The sequence below is a fragment of the Orcinus orca genome, chromosome 14 (genome assembly GCF_937001465.1).
Source record: "Orcinus orca chromosome 14, mOrcOrc1.1, whole genome shotgun sequence".
NCBI classification, from domain to species: Eukaryota; Metazoa; Chordata; class Mammalia; order Artiodactyla; family Delphinidae; genus Orcinus; species Orcinus orca.
Window position 1 is genome coordinate 42,321,846 of NC_064572.1, and position 21,737 is coordinate 42,343,582.

Sequence of the window (21,737 nt, forward strand, 5' to 3'; positions counted from 1 at the left end):
GCATGAGCTGCTTGTGTGTTTTGGAGATTAATCCTTTGTCAGTTGCTTCGTTTGCAAATATTTTCTCCCGTTCTGAGGGTTGTCTTTTTTGTCTTGGTTATGGTTTCCTTTGCTGTGCAAAAGGTTGTAAGTTTCATTAGGTCCCATTTATTATTGTTTTTATTTCCATTTGTCTAGGAAATGGGTCAAAAAGGATCTTGCTGTGATTTATGTCATAGAGTGTTCCTCCTAAGTTTTCCTCTAAGAGTTTTATAGTGTCTGGCCTTACATTTAGGTCTTTAATCCATTTTGAGTTTATTTTTGTGTGTGGTGTTAGGGAGTGTTCTAATTTCATTCTTTAACATGTAGCTGTCCAGTTTTCTCAGCACCACTTATTGAAGAGGCTGTCTTTTCTCCATTGTATATTCTTGCCTCCTTTATCAAAGATAAGGTGACATATGTGCGTGGGTTTATCTCTGGGCTTTCTATCCTGTTCCCTTGATCTATATTTCTATTTTTGTGCTAGTACCATACTGTCTTGATTACTGTAGCTTTGTAGTATAGTCTGAAGTCTGGGAGCCTGATTCCTCCAGCTCCGTTTTTCTTTCTCAAGATTGCTTTGGCTATTCGAGGTCTTTTGTGTTTCCATACAAGTTGTGAAATTTTTTGTTCTAGTTCTGTGAAAAATGTCATGGCCTAGGTTTTATCCAGGGAACCTGAAATGTTACCATTGTTTAGAAGTCAATGTGAAATTCTTATATTGAAAGTATTTTTAAGCTAGACAAAGAAAGAACTTGGGCGTTTTTTTTAGGGGAGGAATCTTTTTTGAAAGCAACTTTAGAATCAGGTTGAAGCACAGCTGTTGCTCTCCTGTATGACTAAAGTCCAAATAAGTGTTGAGAAACACTAAAAGAAAGAATGGAAAGGCTCTGGCAAAAAAAAAAAAAAGACCAACGCTGTTGGGAAAAGCATTTCAATTGAGCACTTTAAAAGTAATTTTTATTATTTGATTCTGTCTTCATACTTGGCTAGTAGTTAGGTTGAAGAGAGAATCTAACTGAAGATTCTACTCTGTGATCTTCCAGCATCCCTGTGGCCAGTAAGAAGTCTGATATGTGACTAATTCAGTCCTTTTTAGTTTAACTTATTTTTTTAATTCAAGGAACATAGAATTTAAATTTTGTTTTTGATGTTTTGAAGTTTTGCCATGTCTAGATACATTCATTCTGTTACTTAGTACTAATTGGGTCCTTTTAATCTTTCCTTAGATCTGGGAACTTTTCTTCCATCACTTCTCTACTCTCTTCCCTTCCCTTTTTACTTTCCTCTTTCTAGAACTGCTATTAGACAAATATTAGGTCCAGTGGATGTTGCTTCCATATTTCTTAACATGTCTTTCATATGTTTGTTTCATCCTGCCTTGTGCTTTTCAGCCCACCTACTGAGTGTTTTTATTTCAACAACCAGATTTTATTTTAACTTTATTTGTATTTTGAAAAAACTTCAAACTTCCAGAAAAGTTGCAAAAATAGTATAAAGAATGCCGTTTACCCTTCATCCAGATTCATAAACTTACATTTTGTCACAATTGCTTTGTCATTCTGTGTGTATTCAAGAATTACAAAGGCTCATCTTGGAATGTTTGTGTACAAACACATACATACACATACTTTTTTCTGAACTAGTTGGAGTAAATTACAGAGCTCAGGCCTCTTTATCCCTGAATACTTCAGGTAGTTAATATAACCAATTATGTACAATTTTCAAAATCAGGAAAGTTAATATACCATAACAATTATCAGCAATACCATAGTCTGAAGACCTTATTCAAGTTTTGCTAGTTGTTCCAGTAAAGTCCTTGAGCACATTTTCCTGGTCCAGAGTCTGCCTAGAATCTCGCATTGCATTTAGGTGTCCTGTCTCCTTATTCTCCTTTAATCTGAAACAGTTCTCCAGCTTTGTCTCTTTCGGTACCAACATTTTCTAGAGTAAAGGCCAGTGATTTTGGGGACATGATGTTTGTGTCCTCAGGGCATCCCACCAGGAGGCCACAGCGGCAGTGTGTCTCATTACTGATGGTGTCATTGTCGATTGTTTGTTTAAGGTGATACTCACCTAGTTTCCCTACTGTGAAGTTACTGTTTTCCCTTTGTAATTAGTATGTTACCAGAGATACTTTGAGACTGTTTTAGCATCCATTGATAACTTCTACCTGAATCAGTGGTTACAAAGTGGTGATTTTCTGATTCCGTTATTACATTTACATTTATTAATTGGCATTCTGCTACAAGGAATAAGTCTTCTGTTCTCGTTTATTTTTTATTATCAGTATGGACTCTTATTCAATAAGTTATAGTCAATTAGGTCATTTTTTGGTTTGAGGCTCAAATTGACCTAGACTTGGCTACTGGGAGTTCATCAAGGTGGCGCCTGAGTCCTTTTGACGTGTGCCCATCATTTTTGAGCACTTCTCACTTTGGGGCACATGAAGGTGTTCCAAGCTCATCTGGTACTTTCCTTGCCCCTGCCATTGGGTCAGCCATTTCTCCAAGGCACTTTGGTTCCTTTTAGGGAGGATGATATTTGGAAACCAGGATCTGGGTGGCAAATAATCAATTTACATTTCCAGTTTCCTGTATTTTTTCTAGAGATTTATATATTCCAAAGTTTTCAGTTTGGAACCTCTTGTCCATGAGACTAGTTTTCCACAGACGTTTAGCAGTTTGGAGTAGTTGCTCATCTATGTATTCGTCAGCCCCTGCTCACCCCAATTCTGTGTTCCTCAGCTTCCTGTTTTTATCAAGGAGTGATGGGACTAGCTGTTAGAGCAAAAATAAGTAATCCTTTGCTCTCTTCTTACCTACTCGAGAGGATTCAGGCTTTCCTCACTCTGCTTGTGTACCTTTCCCCTTCCCCAGAAAAGAGTTTTGTCATTGTTGGGCTAGGTTTGGGGGAACTTCCTTGATGAAGGAGGATAGAGGAATGGTGCTTAGGCTAGAGCTGGGAGAGGAGTTGGTGATGTTTTCGAGAGAAACATCATGGGAGACCAGAGGAGCTTCAGAGTATGAGAGGAAAGGGGAGTTTTGAGAAGCATTTTTTATAGACCATATATCCTCTTCACGGTGTTTCTGAAATAAGGAGTTATTTTGACATGTACTAGTTTGTGGAGGCACAGCTCTAGATTCACTCCTGGGAGTCTTGATTGTGATAAGGTTACATGTGTCTTCTGGGTGTGGGAGGTTCTTGCCTCCAAGTGTCAGTAGCTGCCCTGTAACTGAGAGCTCGGGATTGACGGGCACCGCTCTAGCTCAAAACAGAGGCCACTGCTGCCTGCTGCTTAGCTCAGACAAGGGGCAGCTGGGACTGACTGCCCACTGCCTTGACTGCCTCTCCTCCACGGACCCCTCCGGGTGTGTTAGGGGCTGAGTTTGAGTTTGAGCTCCCCTGAAATCACTCCCATCTCTCAGATGTTTTGAGTTATGATTTCCTATTGCTGTTTCATTTTCTGCTTGTTCCCTTCTACTTCCTATTTTCCAGGAATTACTAAAATTTCCTGACCTGCTTATGGTACTCTTTGTTGTTTTCCAATGATATTTTGGAGTATTTTTGTGTGTATTTTTTTTCCATTGGGTTTGGGAAAGTCTGATACCACTCTGTGCTCAGTCATTGTCTTGTTCTGGACACCTGGGTAACGGCGCACTCAAACAGATTCTCCACCCAGAGATATTAATGGAGATAAGAAATCTATCAAATGAACTTCAGAATTCTTGTTAATCTGGGGTCCTAGTTATTGAAGTGTTTAAACAGAAAATTTACACTTAAATTTGATATTAAGGTTTTGTAAAATTTGCAGTGAAAGCACCCTATTTAAAAGAACCGTTGTCTCTCTGGTTCTCACCCCGGAAAATTCTGGAGTGACTTATCCCTGCTGCTGGCCAGTTTACCAGTTAGCACTTTCATTTATAACCTCCCTATTGAATAGCACTAGCCATATGAGGGTTGCAAGACATGTGCCCCTTATAGAGGAGATCAGTTCACTCTGCTTATTATATGCAGTAAATTCCAAATGAAGGTCTTAAATGCTAAGACTATATTTACCCGCATGTTTCCATTTAGTCATCAGCACAGCCTGACCAGTAATAGCAGGACTGAGCAGAAAGAAGACACAGCGTTGTCTTTCTAGCAGCAAGGATGACCTGGTACTGGCTTTCCAGCCTTTGGTCAGGAGTGGCCCAGATACATCACGCCTTGGGTCAGGATTGGTCTTGTAGCTGAGCTGTACCGGGCAGGAGGCCCTGGCCAGAGGGAAGAGCAGGTAGGCAAGAGCCAAACCTGTGGTCAAGAAAATAAAATACCAGGATACTTAGAGCTGTTAGACTAACCACCTCATACTACAGATGGAGATGTTCAAGAGAGGTCGTGATTTACCCCAAGGTCAACCATCAATGGCAGAGTGGCCCGGCATATTGTTCCTTTTAACACGAATATTTTAGCACCTCAAGCACACCGAGCTTAGTGGTAAATAAATTCTAAGGGACAATTCTTTGAATCCATGAGCCCAGGGAAACAATGAGAAGGGCTGGGAACCCTGACAACCAACTCTGTCCTTTTTCGTCACCCAGACCAATCTGATTTTCGTATGGAGAGAGGTATATTCAACAAATACTGAATACCTACTACCAAAATAAAAATGTTTCCTGACAAGTAGATGACTGCTTTCTCAAGCCTGTTTGCGTCAGGACCTGTAAGTTTTTGAAAACCATATATTGGTATTGTAGGAATAACCCCAACTGTAAGCCGTACTGTCTAAGCCAGTATTCTTGTGGATACTGGGGAAGCCTCTGAGTGTTTCATGTAGGATTAACTGGAATTGTGAAGTCACATATGGCCTGGAGTAATGAAAATCACATACCAAATAGTTTGATTTTGTCCCAAATTTCTACCTACTTTACCAAATCCTTTTGCTCGCCATCCTGGTTTGCTCTGCAAACCAGGCAGAGATCTGAAGGACTTCACTTTATTCCAAAGTTGATAATTGTTGAGGGAGATTTTTAGTCTTCCTTCTCTTCCCTCAGCTCCCTTCCCGGTTAGAAATGCTAATAAGAACTAGGGTGTTCATAAGCTATTGGAGGAAGCAAAAAAGGTGAAGGCTATACACATTTTAGTTCGTGTTTGGCATGTCTTGGCCTTTACCCAGCATGAGGCAAGAAGAAAAAGAAGTCAAATTAAAGTTACAGATAAATTCAAGGAAGGACTGAAACTAAGGAAAAGATACTAAGTTTGTTTCGCTTGGTTAGCTCAACCAGGTCTTTGTCTCCACTGTTGACTGACAGATACCAAAACAGGTTGGTTTTCTCCTACTGCCCTGCAGTGCGTGGAGACTGGCTTCCAGTATTGGCCAAAATATCACTTCCATTTAAACATATTCTTTCTAGGAAAGAATGATTTTCTAGCATAAGATGAAGGAGAAGAGGAAGCAGGAGAAAGGTTTAAAGTGTTATATGGAAGTTTCCAACCACAGGAGGAGCAAAACACCAAAGAAGCTATAGAACACAGGGTACGGCCAAGAGCTGGAATCCAAGCCATGCCGCCTCGGAAGGCATGCCAACCCAAGGTTCACATGTCCCCGGACCAAGTCTTGCCCGGAGAGAAGCATTCCAGTCCTCCTCATCGTTAAAAAACAGCCAGACCCAGTGCGTCTAGAGGGAGGTCACAAATACCACGTTGTCTTTGCAGAAGGTTTCCAGGGAAGAGCTAGACCAACTGCATGGTCTCCAGACCAACCCTGGCCTGAGCCCCAGGCCAAGGTGAGCTGGATAAGTCCACAATGTCTGGTCAGAGCTGTGCCTTGTACTCAGGTCTTGAATATCAGGAAGCCCCCGAATGCAGTGCCTGGAGGGCTTCTCTTCATTATTGATCCCTGGGTTAGCTCAAACCATACTCTCTCACCCTTTTGCAGCTCAGCCATGGCAAAGGTTGTTGCTGGGCTCCCACCCCTCTGCTCCTTGGTGGTATAGACAGGGGTCCGACGGTGACCTCCAAACACCAGCTGCCCGGTGCCTGGCCCTGGGCCGAATTCAATGCTCACTGCAAACAGATAGACCCCACGCTCAGAGGCTCGAAAATAGCCATGTTCAGGGAAGTAGCTGCTGCCGATGTTGATGTAAGTAGTGTTGAACTTCACTGTCTGCAGAGCGTCTGTCCCTTCTGAAAAGCTGGCGTAGAAGGCCACAGGGGAGCCTGGAATGCAGGAGGAAAGTGTTAGTGGCTCAGCCCCTCACTCCCTCAGGTGGAAAATTATACCTGCCTTCCTCGCCTTCTTAACATTAGAAATAGGTCCCATTTCTAGATAACCCAGATATTCCTAGTAGCAATGTATCTTGGGAGCTAACTGGCCAATTCTCAGTATTTCACTAGTTGAGAGAAAGGAAAATACAAGTCTGTTGTCTCTACTGGTGTACATTTTAACAAAGCACTTTCTTGTTTGATCCTTCTTTCCAACATCCTTGAGAGATAAGTACCCTGATTGAGGAGACCTCGAGTCTTGCATGGTTGACTTGCATCCGAGGCTAGATGGCTTATCAGTGGCAGGCGGGGACTGGAACCCAGGTCTCTGACTCCCAGATTCCTGCCACCTGCTAGGGATCTTGAGATACCAGGGGAAAGAGAGAAAATATTACCTATCTGCAAAGTAGTAATGCTAACCCTGGTGAGATAGTTAAGGAATGAAGGGTAGCTCCTACTGGATGTTTAGCACAGGACCCTAGAGAGAGAAGGAAAATGCAGGTGGGACCAGGGAAGAAAAGTCTTTTCAAGCTGGTCATTTTAATGTTTTCAAAATGTTGCTCAGAGCCCTGGGATTACAGAGGGGGAAACAGGCCCAGAAAGGGAAAGCTTGCCCCAGACGACACACATGACCAAGCTGGGAGCTGTGGATCTCCTGACCTCTGGTACTCTTCCCACTTGAAGCACTTTAGCCAATCTAAGGAGGATGAAACAGAGAACACAGGCGAGCGGCCCGCCAGGCCCACGCACAGGCCTGGAGCGAGAGAAGACGCTCAGTGTAGAGGAAGGAGCCAGCCGGGCTGCCTGGCCAGGAGATGGGATGGGAAGGCTGAGTCCTGCTGGGCTCCGGCCACGACCCTGGCCTAGGCACTGTGATGAGGTCATGTTCCTCACGTGCCCCCTTGTTGCTCCCTCAAGCTGTGGGCTCTCTGTGCCCCCCCCCACACACACCCCTCTCTGTTGAGACCAAGCTCCCCACTTCTTGGGATGAAACCAAGGCCTAAAAGAGGAGCAATTTGCATAGCAGTGAGTGACCTCGGTCCCAGAACTAGAGCCCCCGCTCTTTGGCTCCCGGTCCAACAGCATCCTCGTGAATGACAAAATTTTGCTTTTCTCTAGTTCTGGAAGATTTTCTGAGAATTAGTTCCGAATAGCTGGGATTCCCATGAGAAAGACTGGCTCTGCAGTTACCCCAGCACCCAGGAGGTGGCGCGCTCACCCCACCGAAGCAAGGCCGGCCTAGCATGCCCTCTGTGGAGCGCCACGCCCAGCCAGGGGCCCGACGTGCTCCTTGGTGGAAGGGTTGTGCTTCACTGATTTGCCAGCAGGCGGACTGAGAGTGGTGTTCCCTGCAGGGCGCGGGTCAAGCCCTTTGGCCTTCCCATAAGACAAATAAGGGGGGATTTTTACTTTTAAGGAAAAAAATTTTTTTAAGTAACAAAATATTGCAGTGGTAAACCCAGATACCTAAACTATCAGGCAGATGAGGCCTTGCACCACTCACAAGGGAGAAAAAGATGTAAGAGTGTAGGTAGATACAGCCTCAGCCCTGAAAATGCTGGAGAAATGGGAAAACATTGACTGGTTTCTACCAAATGTTAAGCCTTGTGCTAGGTTTTTGGTAAATGTATCTGCTAGTCTTCCTGACAACCCTTTGATGAAGGTAGTGGTTCTCCATTTTACAGAGGAAGAAATTGAGACACGTAAGTGGTGCTAGAGCCTGTGCCATGTCCACTGCTCCCAGGGAGACACTGGCCTGCAGGGCCATAGTGAGGAGTGAGTGGGAGCAGGGCAGGCTTGCGGCGGGATCCTCAGCAAGGCCTCGGACTGCCCACGTGCCAGGCTACACGAGGATATAGACGGCCCAGATGGTGGCCTTGTACTTCAGCCCCAGGTCTGGGTGAGAAGGCGGCCGTAGCTCCAAGGCCAGCCTCTCTGGCAGGGTAGAGTCACTTGAGGCACAGAGTGTAGGGGTCCACTTTTCAGGGCCATACTCAGGGAGGGGCTGGGAAGGCTAGCTGCTCATCCCTTCAGCCTCAGAGGCAGCTTCCCAGGGCCCTGCAGAGGCCAGTCAAGGGCCTTTCACGGGCGAAGAGCCAGCTCCCTAGAGACAGCCAGACTGGGTTCCTCTGTGCCGCTTACTAGATGTGTGAGCAGGACAGTTGCCTGACTAAGCCTGTTTCAGGTAAGATGGCAGCAGTGATAACGCGTCATTGAGCTGTTGTGATAATTCAACATGGCAAAGCCCAAGAAAGGCATTGTGGGGGACCTGGCTCAGAGCAGCAGCATGGGTCCACTGTGTTAGCAGAACAAGCTCCTTTTGGGGCCCATGGCTTTCCCCTGTAGTCACCTCTTGTGGGGTGCTGCCCATGGCAGAGGACACCAGCCCCTATCCACACACTCACTTGTATACAGGGGAGAGCTTAAAGAAACATGGGGGGTGAAGCGGGGTCGGGCGAAGAGCTGAGCTGGAGGGATGTGAGGGTGTCGTTATGGAGGAGAGAGAGGCATCCCCCCGCCCTGCTCTACAGTTGAGAGTGGCAGGCAACCATGGTGTATATAGGAGCCTCAAGCATCTCCGTGCTGGGCTCTGCCTGCTCACTGACAGTTCAGTCATGTGACTTCTACCTCCTAATACTCCAGGTGGCTTAAGGGGCCCCTCCCTAGTCCTAAATAGAAGGTGGGTTAAGGGCAAAGCCAGTCCTGAGTAGTGGTGACTGATGGCCGTCCTGCTCTCTTTCACCCCGGCCCCCTCTGAGGCAGAAGCGCTGTTGGCAGAGAGCACAGTCTTAGACTCCCCCAGACTCCTTCCCAGGCTGGACAACTCACCTGCGTCCCAGAGCACCGGCCCTTTGACATGCGCATCCTCCAAAGACTCCACTTGCTTCTGTTCCCTCCTCCTGGGAGCTTCCAGACCTTTCTGCTGCTTCTTCCCTTTCCTGCTCAGTATGGCCTGCAGCTTCCCCAGGTCCAGGCTGATGTTGGCTACCAAGAGTTCTTTAAAGTTCCCAAAGAGGCTGTGGAAGAGGCGCTGGTGCCGCTGCAAGCCGTGCTCGGTGGTGGAGAGCTCCCCGCGAAGGCCCTCGAGGGAGCTGTTGAAGGAGGAGGCCCAGGAAGCCTCGCAGCACTGGCCCACGCTTTCCATGCGGGACCTCAGGCGCTGGAGCTCCTGCACTAGCCCAGCCAGATCCGGCCCGCCGGCCGCCGCTGGCGACGCGTCCCGATTGGGCTCCAGGCGCTCGGCCTGCCCGCTGGTCCCCGAGGCCCGTTCCAGGGCTGTCACCCGGGCGGCCAGCGCGTCCCAGCCGAGGGCCTGCTCCTGCAGCCCGCTGGCCGCGTCCAGCAGGGCGGTGCGGATCTGCTCGTAGCGCAGGGGCAGCGGGCTGGGCGCCTCCTCGGACATGTCTTCCATCACTTCCTCCCCGAAGAGGGCGGCCAGCACGGCCTCGTGCCGCAGCGCGTCCTCCAGCAGGGCCGCGAAGGATCCGTGCAGCCGGCGGATCTCGCGTCGCATCTCGCCCTCGGCGGCCCGCAGCGCACTCACCTCGCTGCCCAGCGTGCGCAGCTGACTCCGGAGCCGTGCCGCGTCGGCCCGCGCCCGCTCGGCCGCCGCCTGGTGCGCATCCACCGCCAGCGACAGGGCAGCCACCGTGCTGCTCAGGGCCTGCAGGGAGGAGCCGTCCCGCTGGCGCCGCTCGTCCAGGCTCACCTGGGTCTCTTCCAGGGCACGCGTGGTGTCCCGCTGGCCCTCCCGGATGACATCCAGGTCAAAGTAGAGTTTCTGGCAGTTGCAGTCCTTGACGTACTTGATGAGGTCCGCGTGGCCGCCCTGCAGGTGCTGGAGGGTGAGGTTGAGCTCCAGGAGCTGCCGCTCCATGTCCTCCTTGTTCTCCTCCATGATCAGTGACTTCTCCATCAGGATCACCCGCAGCTCGCGCAGAGCTGTGTGGTTCACCTGAAGCTCCTGCACCTGCCGCTCTACCTTGCTGATCTGTTCGTAGGTGTCATCGGATTCCAAATACAGCTCCTTGATCTCATCCACGTGCTGGGCGAGGGTGGCCTTCATGTCTGCGAGGGTGCCCTGTAACTCCTCTTCCCTGTGGGCAGTGGTCACATGCAGTGCAGAGAGGTTCCTCTGCAGCTGACCCAGCCTGGCCTGCAGGCTCTCTGGTTCCGGCCTCGCTGCTGCCCCTGCTGCCACCAGGACCAGGCTGCCATTGACCCCCGGGGACTCCTGGGCCTTAAGGAGCTTCTTCAGCTTGGTGTCCACATCGGCCTGGACCTCCAAGAGGGACTGGTGCAGGGACAGGTGCTGGGCATGCAGGTGGCCCTCCACATCCTGCCGTAGCTGGCCCACCCTCTGGGTGTTCTCCTGGACCTTGGTCTCAAATTTGGCACCGAGATCCTGGAAGTCAGCTCTGGCCACAGAGCTCTCCTGGACCCTCTTGAGGGCCTGTCGGTTGGCCTCCACATCAAGAGATAAGTTTCTTATGGCCTGGGAGAGGCTGTGCAGGCTTTGGTTGAAGCTTCTCCACATGGGGCTGAGATGTCCTTGCAGGAAGGTGTTGATGTGGGGCAGTAGCACTTGCTCCAAGGATCTGCCGGGAAACTCTACAACAGATGCACGTGTTTACACAAGCCCTTCGGGAGCAGACAGCCTCCCCAGGGGGCAACTGAGGAGGCGGGGGGGGGGCGGGGGGCTGTGAGGTATGGGCCTTCCTGCTTGCCCTCCCACTCATCCCCTAGGATGTGACTGGGCTCTTCCTCAGCCCATGGAACCTGCCACTCACCAAGCTCTGTCTGATTTGCCTCAGTTATTGCCACTGTGAGGTTGCTTGCCAGGGCCTTCCATAGGCCTGGGAGGCTGTCTGCCACCTGGTGAATGTCATTCTGGAGATCTCCCAGCCGGCGTTCCTGCTGCTCCACCATGTCGCTGATGTCTGCATCCTGGTGGCCTGAATACACATGAGACATAAGTGTCTAACTTCCCAGGCCTGGGCAGAACATGAGGTGCAGAGAGGATATTTGGGGATTGAAACAGGGAGCTGTGTCCTGATGTCCTCTGAGCAGGAGCTTAGAAGCCTTTAACTCCAGAAGGGCAAATGCATGGCAAGTGAGCCCTCACCCTGCCCCCTAAACCCACAGCAGACATGACTAATCCACCGTGGCACACTTTCCTCCTCAGTCACAGGGGCACGGCTTCTCGACATCATTCTAGTCAGCCCTTGTCAATAGATAGGCGTTCACCGCATGATGGAACTTATTCCCCATCCCAACTATGGCCCGGCCTTGAAAGCCTCACCAGTGGTGTCACTTGGTGGTTCTGCTGTGCTGATCATCACCAGGGACAGCATGACTTCCTGGCCCTGGTTAGGGGGACTGTGGGGAGGCTTCTCCCAGGACATGGGAGCTTATGCAGTTCAGGGGGCAAGGAGGGTGCCGGATGAAGCTGTCCTTCCCAGAAAATGGGGTCAAGGGAAAGAGTGCGTGTGCTTGGCCAGCAGGCAAGTCACTGAGGGCCCTGGAACCTGGCTGCCTTGGTGTGGGGGCAGGGTGACACAGGGCCACAGAGGGACCCCTGCTGATTCTGGGGACATAGCTTCTCTGAAGTGGCACTACCCTATCAGAGGAGAAGAGCCCTGGGCACATGGGTTCTTTCTTCCCGCCTGTCCATCCTGTTCCTTCCAGGAAAGCAGCATACCAGGTTCAAAGTCAACTGGCCCATCCCAAGGCTCCTGGAGGCTATCACCTGGATCTTCAGGCTCAGGAATCGCCCTGGGATCTGCAGAGAAGCATCAGATGTTGACACCAGAGGTCAGAGGGGCTGCATGACCTCTGGGGTCAGAGGTCAAGGGGGAAGGGGGATCACAGGGAACCCTACCGTAGTGCTGGCAGTCGGGTCCCACAAAGCCCGGGCAGCACCTCCATGCCACGGAGGCCAGCACCTTCTGCTTGACCTGGTACACTGGCTTGTGGGCCACGCGGTACCTGCAGGAAGACGGCTGGCTCAGCGACTCTAGGGGGAGCCGGCACAGGGCCTGGACGAATAGCCCACCCTACTGCACCCCGACTCACATGACTTTCACTTTCTGGCAGTCTGGAGCCCCGTGTGGACATGGCTGCTGTGAGTGGACGAGGAATTTCTCTGTTTTGCAAGCAGCTACGAAGGTGACCAGCCTGGACTTCTGGTAGGGACACCAGTTACTGGAAAAAAGCCAGAAGAGAGGGCTGCTGAGCCACACCCAGGCCCCCCACTTCTAGAGGTTAGCAGGGAGCCAGTGCCGAGCGCCCCGCCCCCTCCACCGCCCCTGCCGCTCTGCCCTACCCAGTCTGGGGGATTCTGGAATCTATTAGCCTAAGAAGGGAGTGCTTTGCATTATCCATTCCTCTGCTCCAGAGCAAAAGCCCCACAGACCCCGCCTGCAAGGGCACCTGCTCCATGGCCTTCCAGGAAGCGCCCCTCACTCCCGGGTCAGCACAGAGAGGCTCAGGAGCCCCGCCCCCCCCAATCACAGAGTTACCACCAGAGTCAGGAAGGGATCTCTGTTTCTCCTGGTGCCAGGGAGGCAGCATGGCGCTGCTGGGGCTGGAGAGTCCTGGGTTCGAATCCTTCACATTTTCTGGTTGTGTCACCTCGAGTGAGGCACTTCGGGAGTTTTCGTTTCCCATCTACACGATGGAGATCATAATACTCTCCTCCAAGTGGGCAAAGGAGTATCAAGTGCCTGGCTCTTTCCAAGTGCCCAGTGAACACTGCTGTCCTGCCCGCTCTGGCGGCCCTGGCAGCCTGCCCCATTCCCATTACCACCCACATCCTTCCTCACCGGAGACCCGGCTGCTGGGAGGGCGCCTGCTCTGGTCGTGCCCCATCATGGCCATTGTGGAAATGGACTCTCAAACAGTTGTAGGGGAAGGCAGCCAGGCCGAGCAGTTCCTTCTGTGGAAAAGGCCACCCACACTGAGGTTGTAACGAGTGGTGTGGGGGTCACACTCGGCATCCTGAACACCCGGGAGGTCACCCTGCCTCCTATGCCCTCCACCAGCGTGTCCTGCCGTGCATCCAGGGTGGAGGGCTGCTCACTGCTAGCAGAGCCCCAGCTCACAGATCTGGTGGCAGAGCTGATGCCCTCAGCAAGAGGTCAGAGGGCCCTTCTCCACGCAGTCAGCTTTCGGAGCAGAGCTCTCCAGCGTTGCAAGTGGTAATGACCTCCATGGCTCTGTTCGATGTAGCACCTGGTGAGAGCGGGTGCTGGGCTCCGGCTCAGTGCCAATGTGGAGGCTCAGACCTTCTCTTCAGGGTCCCAAGGGAGAGTGGGTGATCTCAGATGGTGTGATAGGTGCTAGGACCTGGGGAGACTTTGGGGAGGAGGGGATGATTAGGCTGCATCTTACGTGGAGGGAATGAGGTGAAGCACCGGGAGCTGTGACAGAGGTATGTGGCCCCACTGAGTTGCGGAGGCTGGGAGCGCGGAGAGGGCTGCCAAGGAGAGGCGATGGGGGTAAGGAGAAGCCAGACCGTGGAGGGCTTGAGGGCCCCCTGAGGACAGGGCTCCATCCTGAAGGCATGCGGAGCCGTGGAGGAGCTTAAGCAGGGAGGTGACATGAAAGAGCCACCCTGGTTCCTGGGTACAGAAAGGATGGGAGGGGGCAAGATGTAGGTGGTGGTGTCAGGGGTCTAGGTGGGAGATAATGGCAGCGTGGACTGACTGGACCATGGTGGTGGATTTCAGGAGAAAGGACCACATTTGTGAGATGTTGGGAGGTGATGTTCAGGGCCCTTGGTGATTGAGTGGCTCTCAGGCTGCGATTTAATTCTCTGGAGCTGATCTCTGCCCCGGGCCCACCAGGTACCATCACACAGGGATACTGCTGGGGACGGCAGTGGGGTGAGTTGAGGGGGATTGAGTGACTCTATCTATTTTGAGTGCTGAGACCACGCAGCCTGCCTTCCCACTTGGCTCCCAGAAGCCTGGCAGCTGGCCTTTACCCTCTTGGCAGCAGACTGAAAAAACTTCTCAGAAAATTGACCCCACTTGAGGGGAAAGACTTAAAGACGCTGACACCAGGGGTTCCCCCCAGTGAACTAGCCCAGCAGAGCATCCTATAACAAAACAGATCACCCATCCACCCAGCTTCCAATCAGCTTCCCAGCCTCTCTACTCTTAAGCGGCCAGACATCCAAGGATGACCCCTGAGGAAAATCTCTTACAAAAGTGGGAGGTCAAAACGAGCAAATGTAAGAAAATCAACTTGAAGAAAACCAAGACTGTGCAGGGAGAAAAGAACTTCCCCCCAGATTTGCATTAATATTCCCAGACTGATAAGAGAACTTACTGCGTTCCAGAAACAAGAAAAAGAAGCCACTTTAAAAATGGGGGCAGAACACTGAAAGAACAAAAAAAGAACCCTTGGAAATTAAAACTATAATGGTAGAAATGCAAGAGAAATTTAATAGAAATGTTAAAGGGTAAAGTTAAAGAAATTTCCCTAAAAGAAGAGCAAACAGAGATGGAAAATAGGACAGAAAAGATCAGAAAAATAGAGGACCAGTGTTGGGAATCCAACATCCAAACAATAGGAGTTCCAGAAAGAGAGAACAGAGGGAGGGAATCACTGATGAAAACAACCAAATGAATAGTCCAGAAGAGAAGGATGTGGAATTTCAGATTCAAAGGGCCCACTAGTTACCTACAATACAATGAAAATAAATGCACAGCAAAGCACATCGTTGTGAAATTTTGGAACTCTGGGAATGAGAATGATTCTACACTTTCCAGAGAAAAAAAATCAAGCCCCTCCCCAGCACACACACACACACACACACACACACACACACACACACACACACACACACACACACACACACACACACACACACACACACACACACACCAGTAAATAGAATAGCCTTGAACCTCTCAACAGCAGTACCAGACACTAAAATATAGTGGAGAATCACCTTCACAATACTGAAGGAAAATTATTTCCAATTTAGAATCCTATACCCAGCCTAATTATCAATTTAAGGAGCACAAAATTAAGACATTTTCAACAAGCCAGATTGATTTCAAAGCATTTCCCTCCCCAGCACCCTCATCAGGGAGTAACTAGAGCAGTGGTTTGCAATCTTGCCATCAGACCTTCACATCAGAAGCGTCCTGTGGCACTTTAAAAATATGAGCCTACAGGCCCCACCCCAGGCCAGTTAAAGGAGATTCTCTGGGATTAAGGCCTGGTCTTCTGCATTTTAACGCTCTCTGGGTCATTCTAAGGCATAGCCCAGGATTGAGGACCACTGTGCCAGAAATGTTCCACCAAAACAAGAGAGAACACCAAGAAACAGGAAATCATGGCATCAGGAAACAAGAGTTCCAGCACAGAAACGAGGTAAAGGGAGACCCCAGGACAATGACAGGCAGGGGGTGAGTGAGCAATGGTCCAGCCTAGAGCACGGCTGGAGGCTCTGAGAGAAGCGTCTCCAAGAAGACACAGGTGGTCAAACACCTGACAGGAATGAAGGTGGAGAGCAGATGTGGACAACTGGCTGAGAGTTTGGAATTGAACGGTGACAAAGACACTAAGCAAAAGGAAAGAAAAAAGAAAAAAAAACTAAGCAAAAGGAAAAAAACTAAAACAAAGACAATTGTTTATTTCAGGGAAAACCAAAAGTGTGCAGGGAGGAAAAAGGACGCATAGGCTTTCCAGGACATACAGACTGTTAAATCTACTCAATTTGGCCATTGTAGCAGGAAAGCCGACACTGACAGGATGTAAATAATGGGCATGGCTGCGTTCTAATAAAACTATTTACAAAACAGGTGGGGAGCCAGATTTGACCCACCATGCCAGAGTTTTCCAAGCCCTGCTTATGTGTGTGTATAACTAATAAAAACGAAACTTTAAAATAATTTCTATCTGGAAGAGAAAATGCAGATGAACAGGTAAGAACATTTTGGAAGACAACGAATGAGGAGTTCCTCATCTAACTGTTATGACTGACTCTAATGCCAAGGAATGAAAACAGTGGGACGTGAATTCCCCGGTGGTCCAGCGGTTAAGACCCTGCGCTTTCGATGCCGAGGGTGCGGGTTCAATCCCTGGTCTGGGAACTAAGATCCCACAAGCTGTGCGGGTGTGGCCAAAAAAATAAAATCAATCCAGAAAACAGTGGGACGTTGGCACAAAATTTGTCAAGCCAGTCAGTGGGAACAGAGACCCGGAAGAGACCCGTACATCCCCGAGGGACTAGTAAATGGTAAAAGGGACATGTGAAAATCAGGATGGAAGCAAAGGATGTGCACTCAACACAGAAATAGGGGACTGTGAAAGTGCTGGGCCCAGAGGTTAGGACCCAGGGGGCAAGGTGGCCACCTGCACAGACTGTTTCAAGGATCAGCGACTGCAGCCCGCACCTTACCCTGGGCCCCATGGAAATTCCTGGAACATGCTCAGACCTAGAGAGAAGTTATTTCTGTAAACCAGTTGTTCTCAACGGGGCGTGTGTTGGGAGGAGAGGGGATTCGCCCCAGGTGTATTTGGCAACGTCAATAGTGCAAGGCTGAGAAACACCCGCTGTAAACTAAGTTCTGCTCGTCGCGTGCCCCTGAACGGCTGCAGAGGGCCCAGGAGGCCTGTACCCTGGGAGCACCGGGTCTGGACTAGCCTGCAGGGAGTGACTGGGACTTTCCACCTCGGGTTCCTAGAACTGGAAGCGGTGCCGCCCACCCTTCCTGCCCAGGAACTTTCTCTCCTGACCTGCCCAAACCTCAGGCTCCAGCAGCCGCTGTTCTCCCTGCCCACGCTCCCCTCCCTTGGCACAGTGCAGGCTGCTGGCCCAGAAGCCTGGGAACATTCCTGACCTTTGCTTTGGTTTCCTCCGGCTCTTGGCGGTTTCTCGCTGGTACACTGAGCCCCCGGCCCAGCTCGCTGAAGCGCCCCATTGTTCTCACTGCCTCCTGGCCTCAGGCCCTGGCCCTCTTGGCACTCTCATCTCCCAGTGGTCTACTGAGAGACAGGTGCCAGCCTAGAAATGAGCGTGAGGGTCTCCAGCCTGCTTTGGGCCTGTCCTGGGCCTCTGACATGGCCTCTGATGCCCTCCTGCCCCAGGCAGGAAAGAGTCTGCTGCCCCCCTTGGAGCTTCTAATAGGAACTGGGAGGCCTGGGCTCTCCTCCCTTCCCTGTCCCTGGACTCAGGGTGACCTTGAGCAAGGCCCTTCCTCCTGTCCTGAAAGTGTGGAGAAGACTCCCACTCCCAGCCCCTCCGTGGGGAGAGGCTATAAGGAAGGCAGAGAAAGCCTGCGGCAGGGAAAGGACTGTTAGCCTGAGCCTCCTGAATTATAAATGTGCTGCTGCTATGGCCCATTGGGACACTTAAGTGCCTCTTAACCAGCCAGTAAAACGTACCTCCGACTGCCCTTTAAGTCTTTCTGTGGAAGGAAGTTGTGTTCTTAGCATGCTGGCTCTCTGAGGTCCTGGATGCGGCTGTGATTGTGATGACTCCATGGGAGAAGTTTGCCGGGCTTGGTCTCTGAGCCACAGAGGAGCCCAAGGCCCACTTGGTGTCCATCCCTGAGCATAGCTCACGCCAGTGGGGCTCTTCCCTGTTAGTGCTCAGGGCCCTGTGCCTTGGAGAACAGATACAGGTGCAGGAGGTACAGCTTGGCCCGGAGACCAGCGGTCTGGGCTCCACTCTGCTCCTATGTGACCTCCAGAGATATGCGTGACTCCTCTGGGCCACAAGCTCCCAGCTGCAAAAGTTGCAAACGCTTCTTGTGGAGACACTGATGCTGGTGACCGGGGCCAGCTGGGCTGCTGGGAGGAGCGGCTCCTACACTCCCACCCCTCTTAGGGGAGACAGAACTGAGGACACCTGGGATTTGCAGCCCAGCCGATGTGGGCCTGACCCATCACTTAGGAGCTGTGTGGCCCCTGGTGGCGACCCCACCCCTCTGAGCCTCACAACATGTAAAGTGGAGAGAACAGGGGCGACCTTGCAGTACTGTCACAACAATGTGGAGATGGAGCACCTTGCCTGGATCTTAGCTCAGTCCCCTCAGCAGGCTCAGTCCTGCCTGGGAAGCGCTCATGTGTCTGAGGAACCCACATCCTAACCTCCTGCTCTCCCCACCCCCACGAAAGCCTGGGATCAAAGAAAGAGCCTCTTCCCCACAAAGCCCAAATACCCACGTTGCTGGCTCACTGGGCCCAGCCCATGGGCTCCTGGGTGACCTAGGAAGCACCAACCATGTCCCTCCTGCATCCTGAGACCTGGCATCCAGCACCACATTGTTTTGTTCGAGCTTCTCCTTTCAAAGCGTCTTTTTTTTTCTTTTAAATTTATTTATTTTTATTTATTTGGTTGCGCCGGGTCTTAGGTGGGGCTCGCGGCTCCTTAGTTGCGGTACACGAACTCTTAGCTGCGGCATGCATGTGGGATCTAGTTCCCTGACCAGGGATCGAACCCAGGCGCCCTACGTTGGGAGCGCAGAGTCTTAGACACTGTGCCACCAGGGAAGTCCACAAGGCATCTTATCTGGGTCTGTGTCCAGGGCCTACCCTGGCCCCCAGGCCCTGGATATAGGTATGAGAGGCAAATGCAGGGCAGGGCCCTGGCTCTGGCAGCCAGGGGGCGGGCCCGCCAGGCTCGTGGCGGGTGGCATGGGTGGTGTGGTGCCCCTGCTTGGCTGCGGAGAGCCTGTTTGCCTCCCCTTCCCCATAGCAGGAGCAGGGCTGGGGCTGCGTTTCCGCCTCTCCCCTCACAGGAACACGGGAAGCAATCAGCCTGAGGAAGCCGCGCGGCGCTTCCTTCCTTTCTCACCAGACCCTCCGGAGGCCTCGACAACCTGGGCTTGACCTGTGGGGCCTGCAGCTTTTGGGTTGTAGGCAGGAGACCAGCAGGCCCGATGGGACCCCCTGGAGGTTCCTGGGACCAGGGCTTGGGACTCCTGCCTGGGCGTTCCCGGGCCAGGGTACCCTTGCACACACACCTGCACACACTGAGACCACCAGGCCATGGCTGAGTGACCCCCTCAGGCCTTGAGCAGTCCGGAGACCCACCCTCCCTGGGGCTAATGGAACGCAGTCTCTCCCCACAGCCCCGGGGTGGGAGTGGGGGAGAAAGAGAAGCATCTCCTACCTCCTGCCCAGCCGCTTGGGCCCCTCATACTCCCTTTCATCAGAGGGAGGCCGGCCACCCAGAGACAGGGGCTTGGAGTTGGGGGCTTTGGGGAGGGAAGGCTGGATCCTTGGTCCCAAAATCAGAGCTGGGTGACTGGGTTCCCCCACCAAGAGCCATGTGCACCTCCCAGCTCTGAGCAGAACTGGGAATGGCATAGGAAAGGGGGTCTCTCCAGGCCCAACTTCTCCCCTCTCCTCCCACATGGCCCGCCCCTCCATCATCTAGTGGCAGTGCACACTCGCTTGCTCTCACCCTCCTGCCTCTCCCTGGTCAGATCTGCTTTCGGGCAAGTGTCTAATAAACACATTCACCTTGAAGTGTCAGAGCTGTATGAGAACTGTCCCAGGAAGGTTTGGGCCAGGCCCACGTGACGGTGAATCTCGGCCAGCCAGACGGGAGACTCGTAAATTGGCCCCTCTCACCCTCCAAATCCTTATAGATGCCCTCAACCAAGTCTGGTTTGGGCGGGGAGGGGGAGGGGGGGAATAGGCACTCCTGGGACTGGGACCAGAGTATGATCTCTAGAGTCAGACTCGGATCCTGGTTCTAGCTCTCCTCAGCTGTGTGACCGTAGCCAGCTGCTTAGCCTCTCTGAGCCCCAGGCTCCTCTGTAACCGGGGCTGTAAGGAGGATTGAGGTAACACGTGGCAAGATGCCTAGCCCAGGGGTGGGTCCGATAAATGGCACCTGCTGCTCTGCCTGAGGGGTACCCTGAGGAGGGACCCGCATTCCCAGCACCTTATCAGCAGGAGGATCCCTGGCCCTGGACACACAAAAAGGCTGGAAAAGGGTGTCCTGGTCTAGCCATAACACCATGCCGCCCATTTCCAGAGGGCTGCTGAAGCAGAGCTCACTGGATGCCACAGCCTCCTTTTTGTTCTTGAAATAGAGCAGGGCACCCCGTCTGCTCGCTGCTCGACTGTTAGGGCCAGGATGAGGGCCCATGCCAGTCCCCCTGGGCGCTCAGATCCAAATCCAGTCCCCAGGAGCATCTGTCTTCTATGGCTTAGGCCGAGCCAGCCTCAACTGGGCTCAGCTTTCAGAACTGACTTACTTCGAAGAATAGGAGCCACTCCCAGGTCAGCTAGAAACTTCCAGAACCCCAGCCCCTCAGCACCCCGGTGGTCAATGGCATAGAGTGCTCCGCCCTGTCCAACCTCCAGGCCCCTTCCCTGCCATGGGTAGGCGGGGAACTTCCTGTGGTCCTTAGGCTGGGCCCTGGGGTACCCAGTCCGGGCCGGCTGGGGGTGGCCTCCTAAAGGGGAGCCTGCCACCTAGCACCTCATTCAGCCTCACAGCTGGTCCAGCAGGTAGATAGCATGAGCCCATTTCACGTATGGGTAACTGAAGTCCAGAGAGTCCCTGCTTTGGCTGAGCTGGGACTCAGATCCTGTACCACTTCCTCCCCCAGGTCCAGGCCCTCCTTACCGTCTGACGGGGTCCCTGTCCTCAGCCTCTGCCCTCCAGACCCCAGGTGGCCTGGGGCTGTGTGGATCGGAGAACCTGGTACTGGGGACCTGGGCCCAGGCTCCCAGCAGCCCCCAGCCCAGGGGCCCCCCAACGCTGAGCAGCAGTGTCAGGATCATCTTGGCTTGGGGCGGACTCAGCCTCTGTGGGTGACTCCTGAAACTACCAGTGCTGGTGACGTTGTCTTCAAGTTAAGTCTCAGAAGGAAAAAAAAAGCACGGGGACAACAAAGAGAGGAAGTGGCCTGGGCCGGCCCACCCGGTGAGTCTCGTCCGGCCCCCCTCACCCTCGGCCTGGTCCCCACCGGGGCAGCCAACAACGCAGGCCAGTTCCCGTGTGCCCTGGGAGGACTCGGGTCCGGGACACTGGGGGTGTGGGAGACAGGGGGGGAGGCAGCCCCACCAAGCGTGTCCCCATGGGAATCAGGAGAACCGCACCAGCACAGAGGCGGGGCAGCAGGAAGCGGTCGGATCAGCCTCAGGGAACCTGCTGCCCATCCATGCTGGTGGCCAGGAAGTGGGGGGCACTCGTGCCTACTCAGCACCTCTCACCACTGGGCAGTGGGAGCCAGCAGATGGGTGGAGGCTCAGAAGGACAAAGGAGCTGTCCTAGGGTCGCACAGTCTGTAGCTGGGGCCAGGGCCTGGGTCAGCTCTTTGTGGCTCAGCTCCTCCACCTGGCCTTGCCCGAGCCCCAGGATGGGGGCATCCGTGGTGCTGGTGAGAAGTTGGGTAGCCCAGGCCAGTCTGGGAGGTTGGCCACTCTTGCCTGACAGACCGGCTTGGTCCTGACCCCTGCCCTACCTGGGATGCTGGTAACAGAGGCACCTC

General features: G+C 52.4%; 1 protein-coding gene across 1 annotated transcript; it reads right to left on the reverse strand.

Moving 5' to 3' along the window:
• Window positions 1-1,443: 1,443 nt before the first annotated feature.
• Window positions 1,444-21,561, reverse strand: MMRN2 (multimerin 2). The gene is made up of 7 exons (XM_004272999.3): window positions 20,870-21,561; window positions 12,340-12,468; window positions 12,146-12,252; window positions 11,966-12,046; window positions 11,055-11,219; window positions 9,094-10,875; window positions 1,444-6,219 (listed from the first exon to the last, which is right to left on the reverse strand). Exons 1-7 carry the CDS (start codon window positions 21,025-21,027, stop codon window positions 5,834-5,836), a joined length of 2,808 nt encoding a protein of 935 aa, XP_004273047.1. The 5' UTR covers window positions 21,028-21,561; the 3' UTR covers window positions 1,444-5,833.
• Window positions 21,562-21,737: the final 176 nt, after the last annotated feature.

Bases quoted from the DNA above. Each gene is read 5' to 3' on its own strand.
- MMRN2 (XM_004272999.3), bottom strand. From the start codon at position 21,027: ATGATCCTGACACTGCTGCTCAGCGTTGGGGGGCCCCTGGGCTGGGGG. The intron at 10,876-11,054 runs GTGAGTGGCAGG...CATCTGTTGTAG, and splicing joins GGCAAATCAGACAGAGCTTG to AGTTTCCCGGCAGATCCTTG. The intron at 6,220-9,093 runs GTGAGTTGTCCA...CCTGCATTCCAG, and splicing joins GCCGGTGCTCTGGGACGCAG to GCTCCCCTGTGGCCTTCTAC.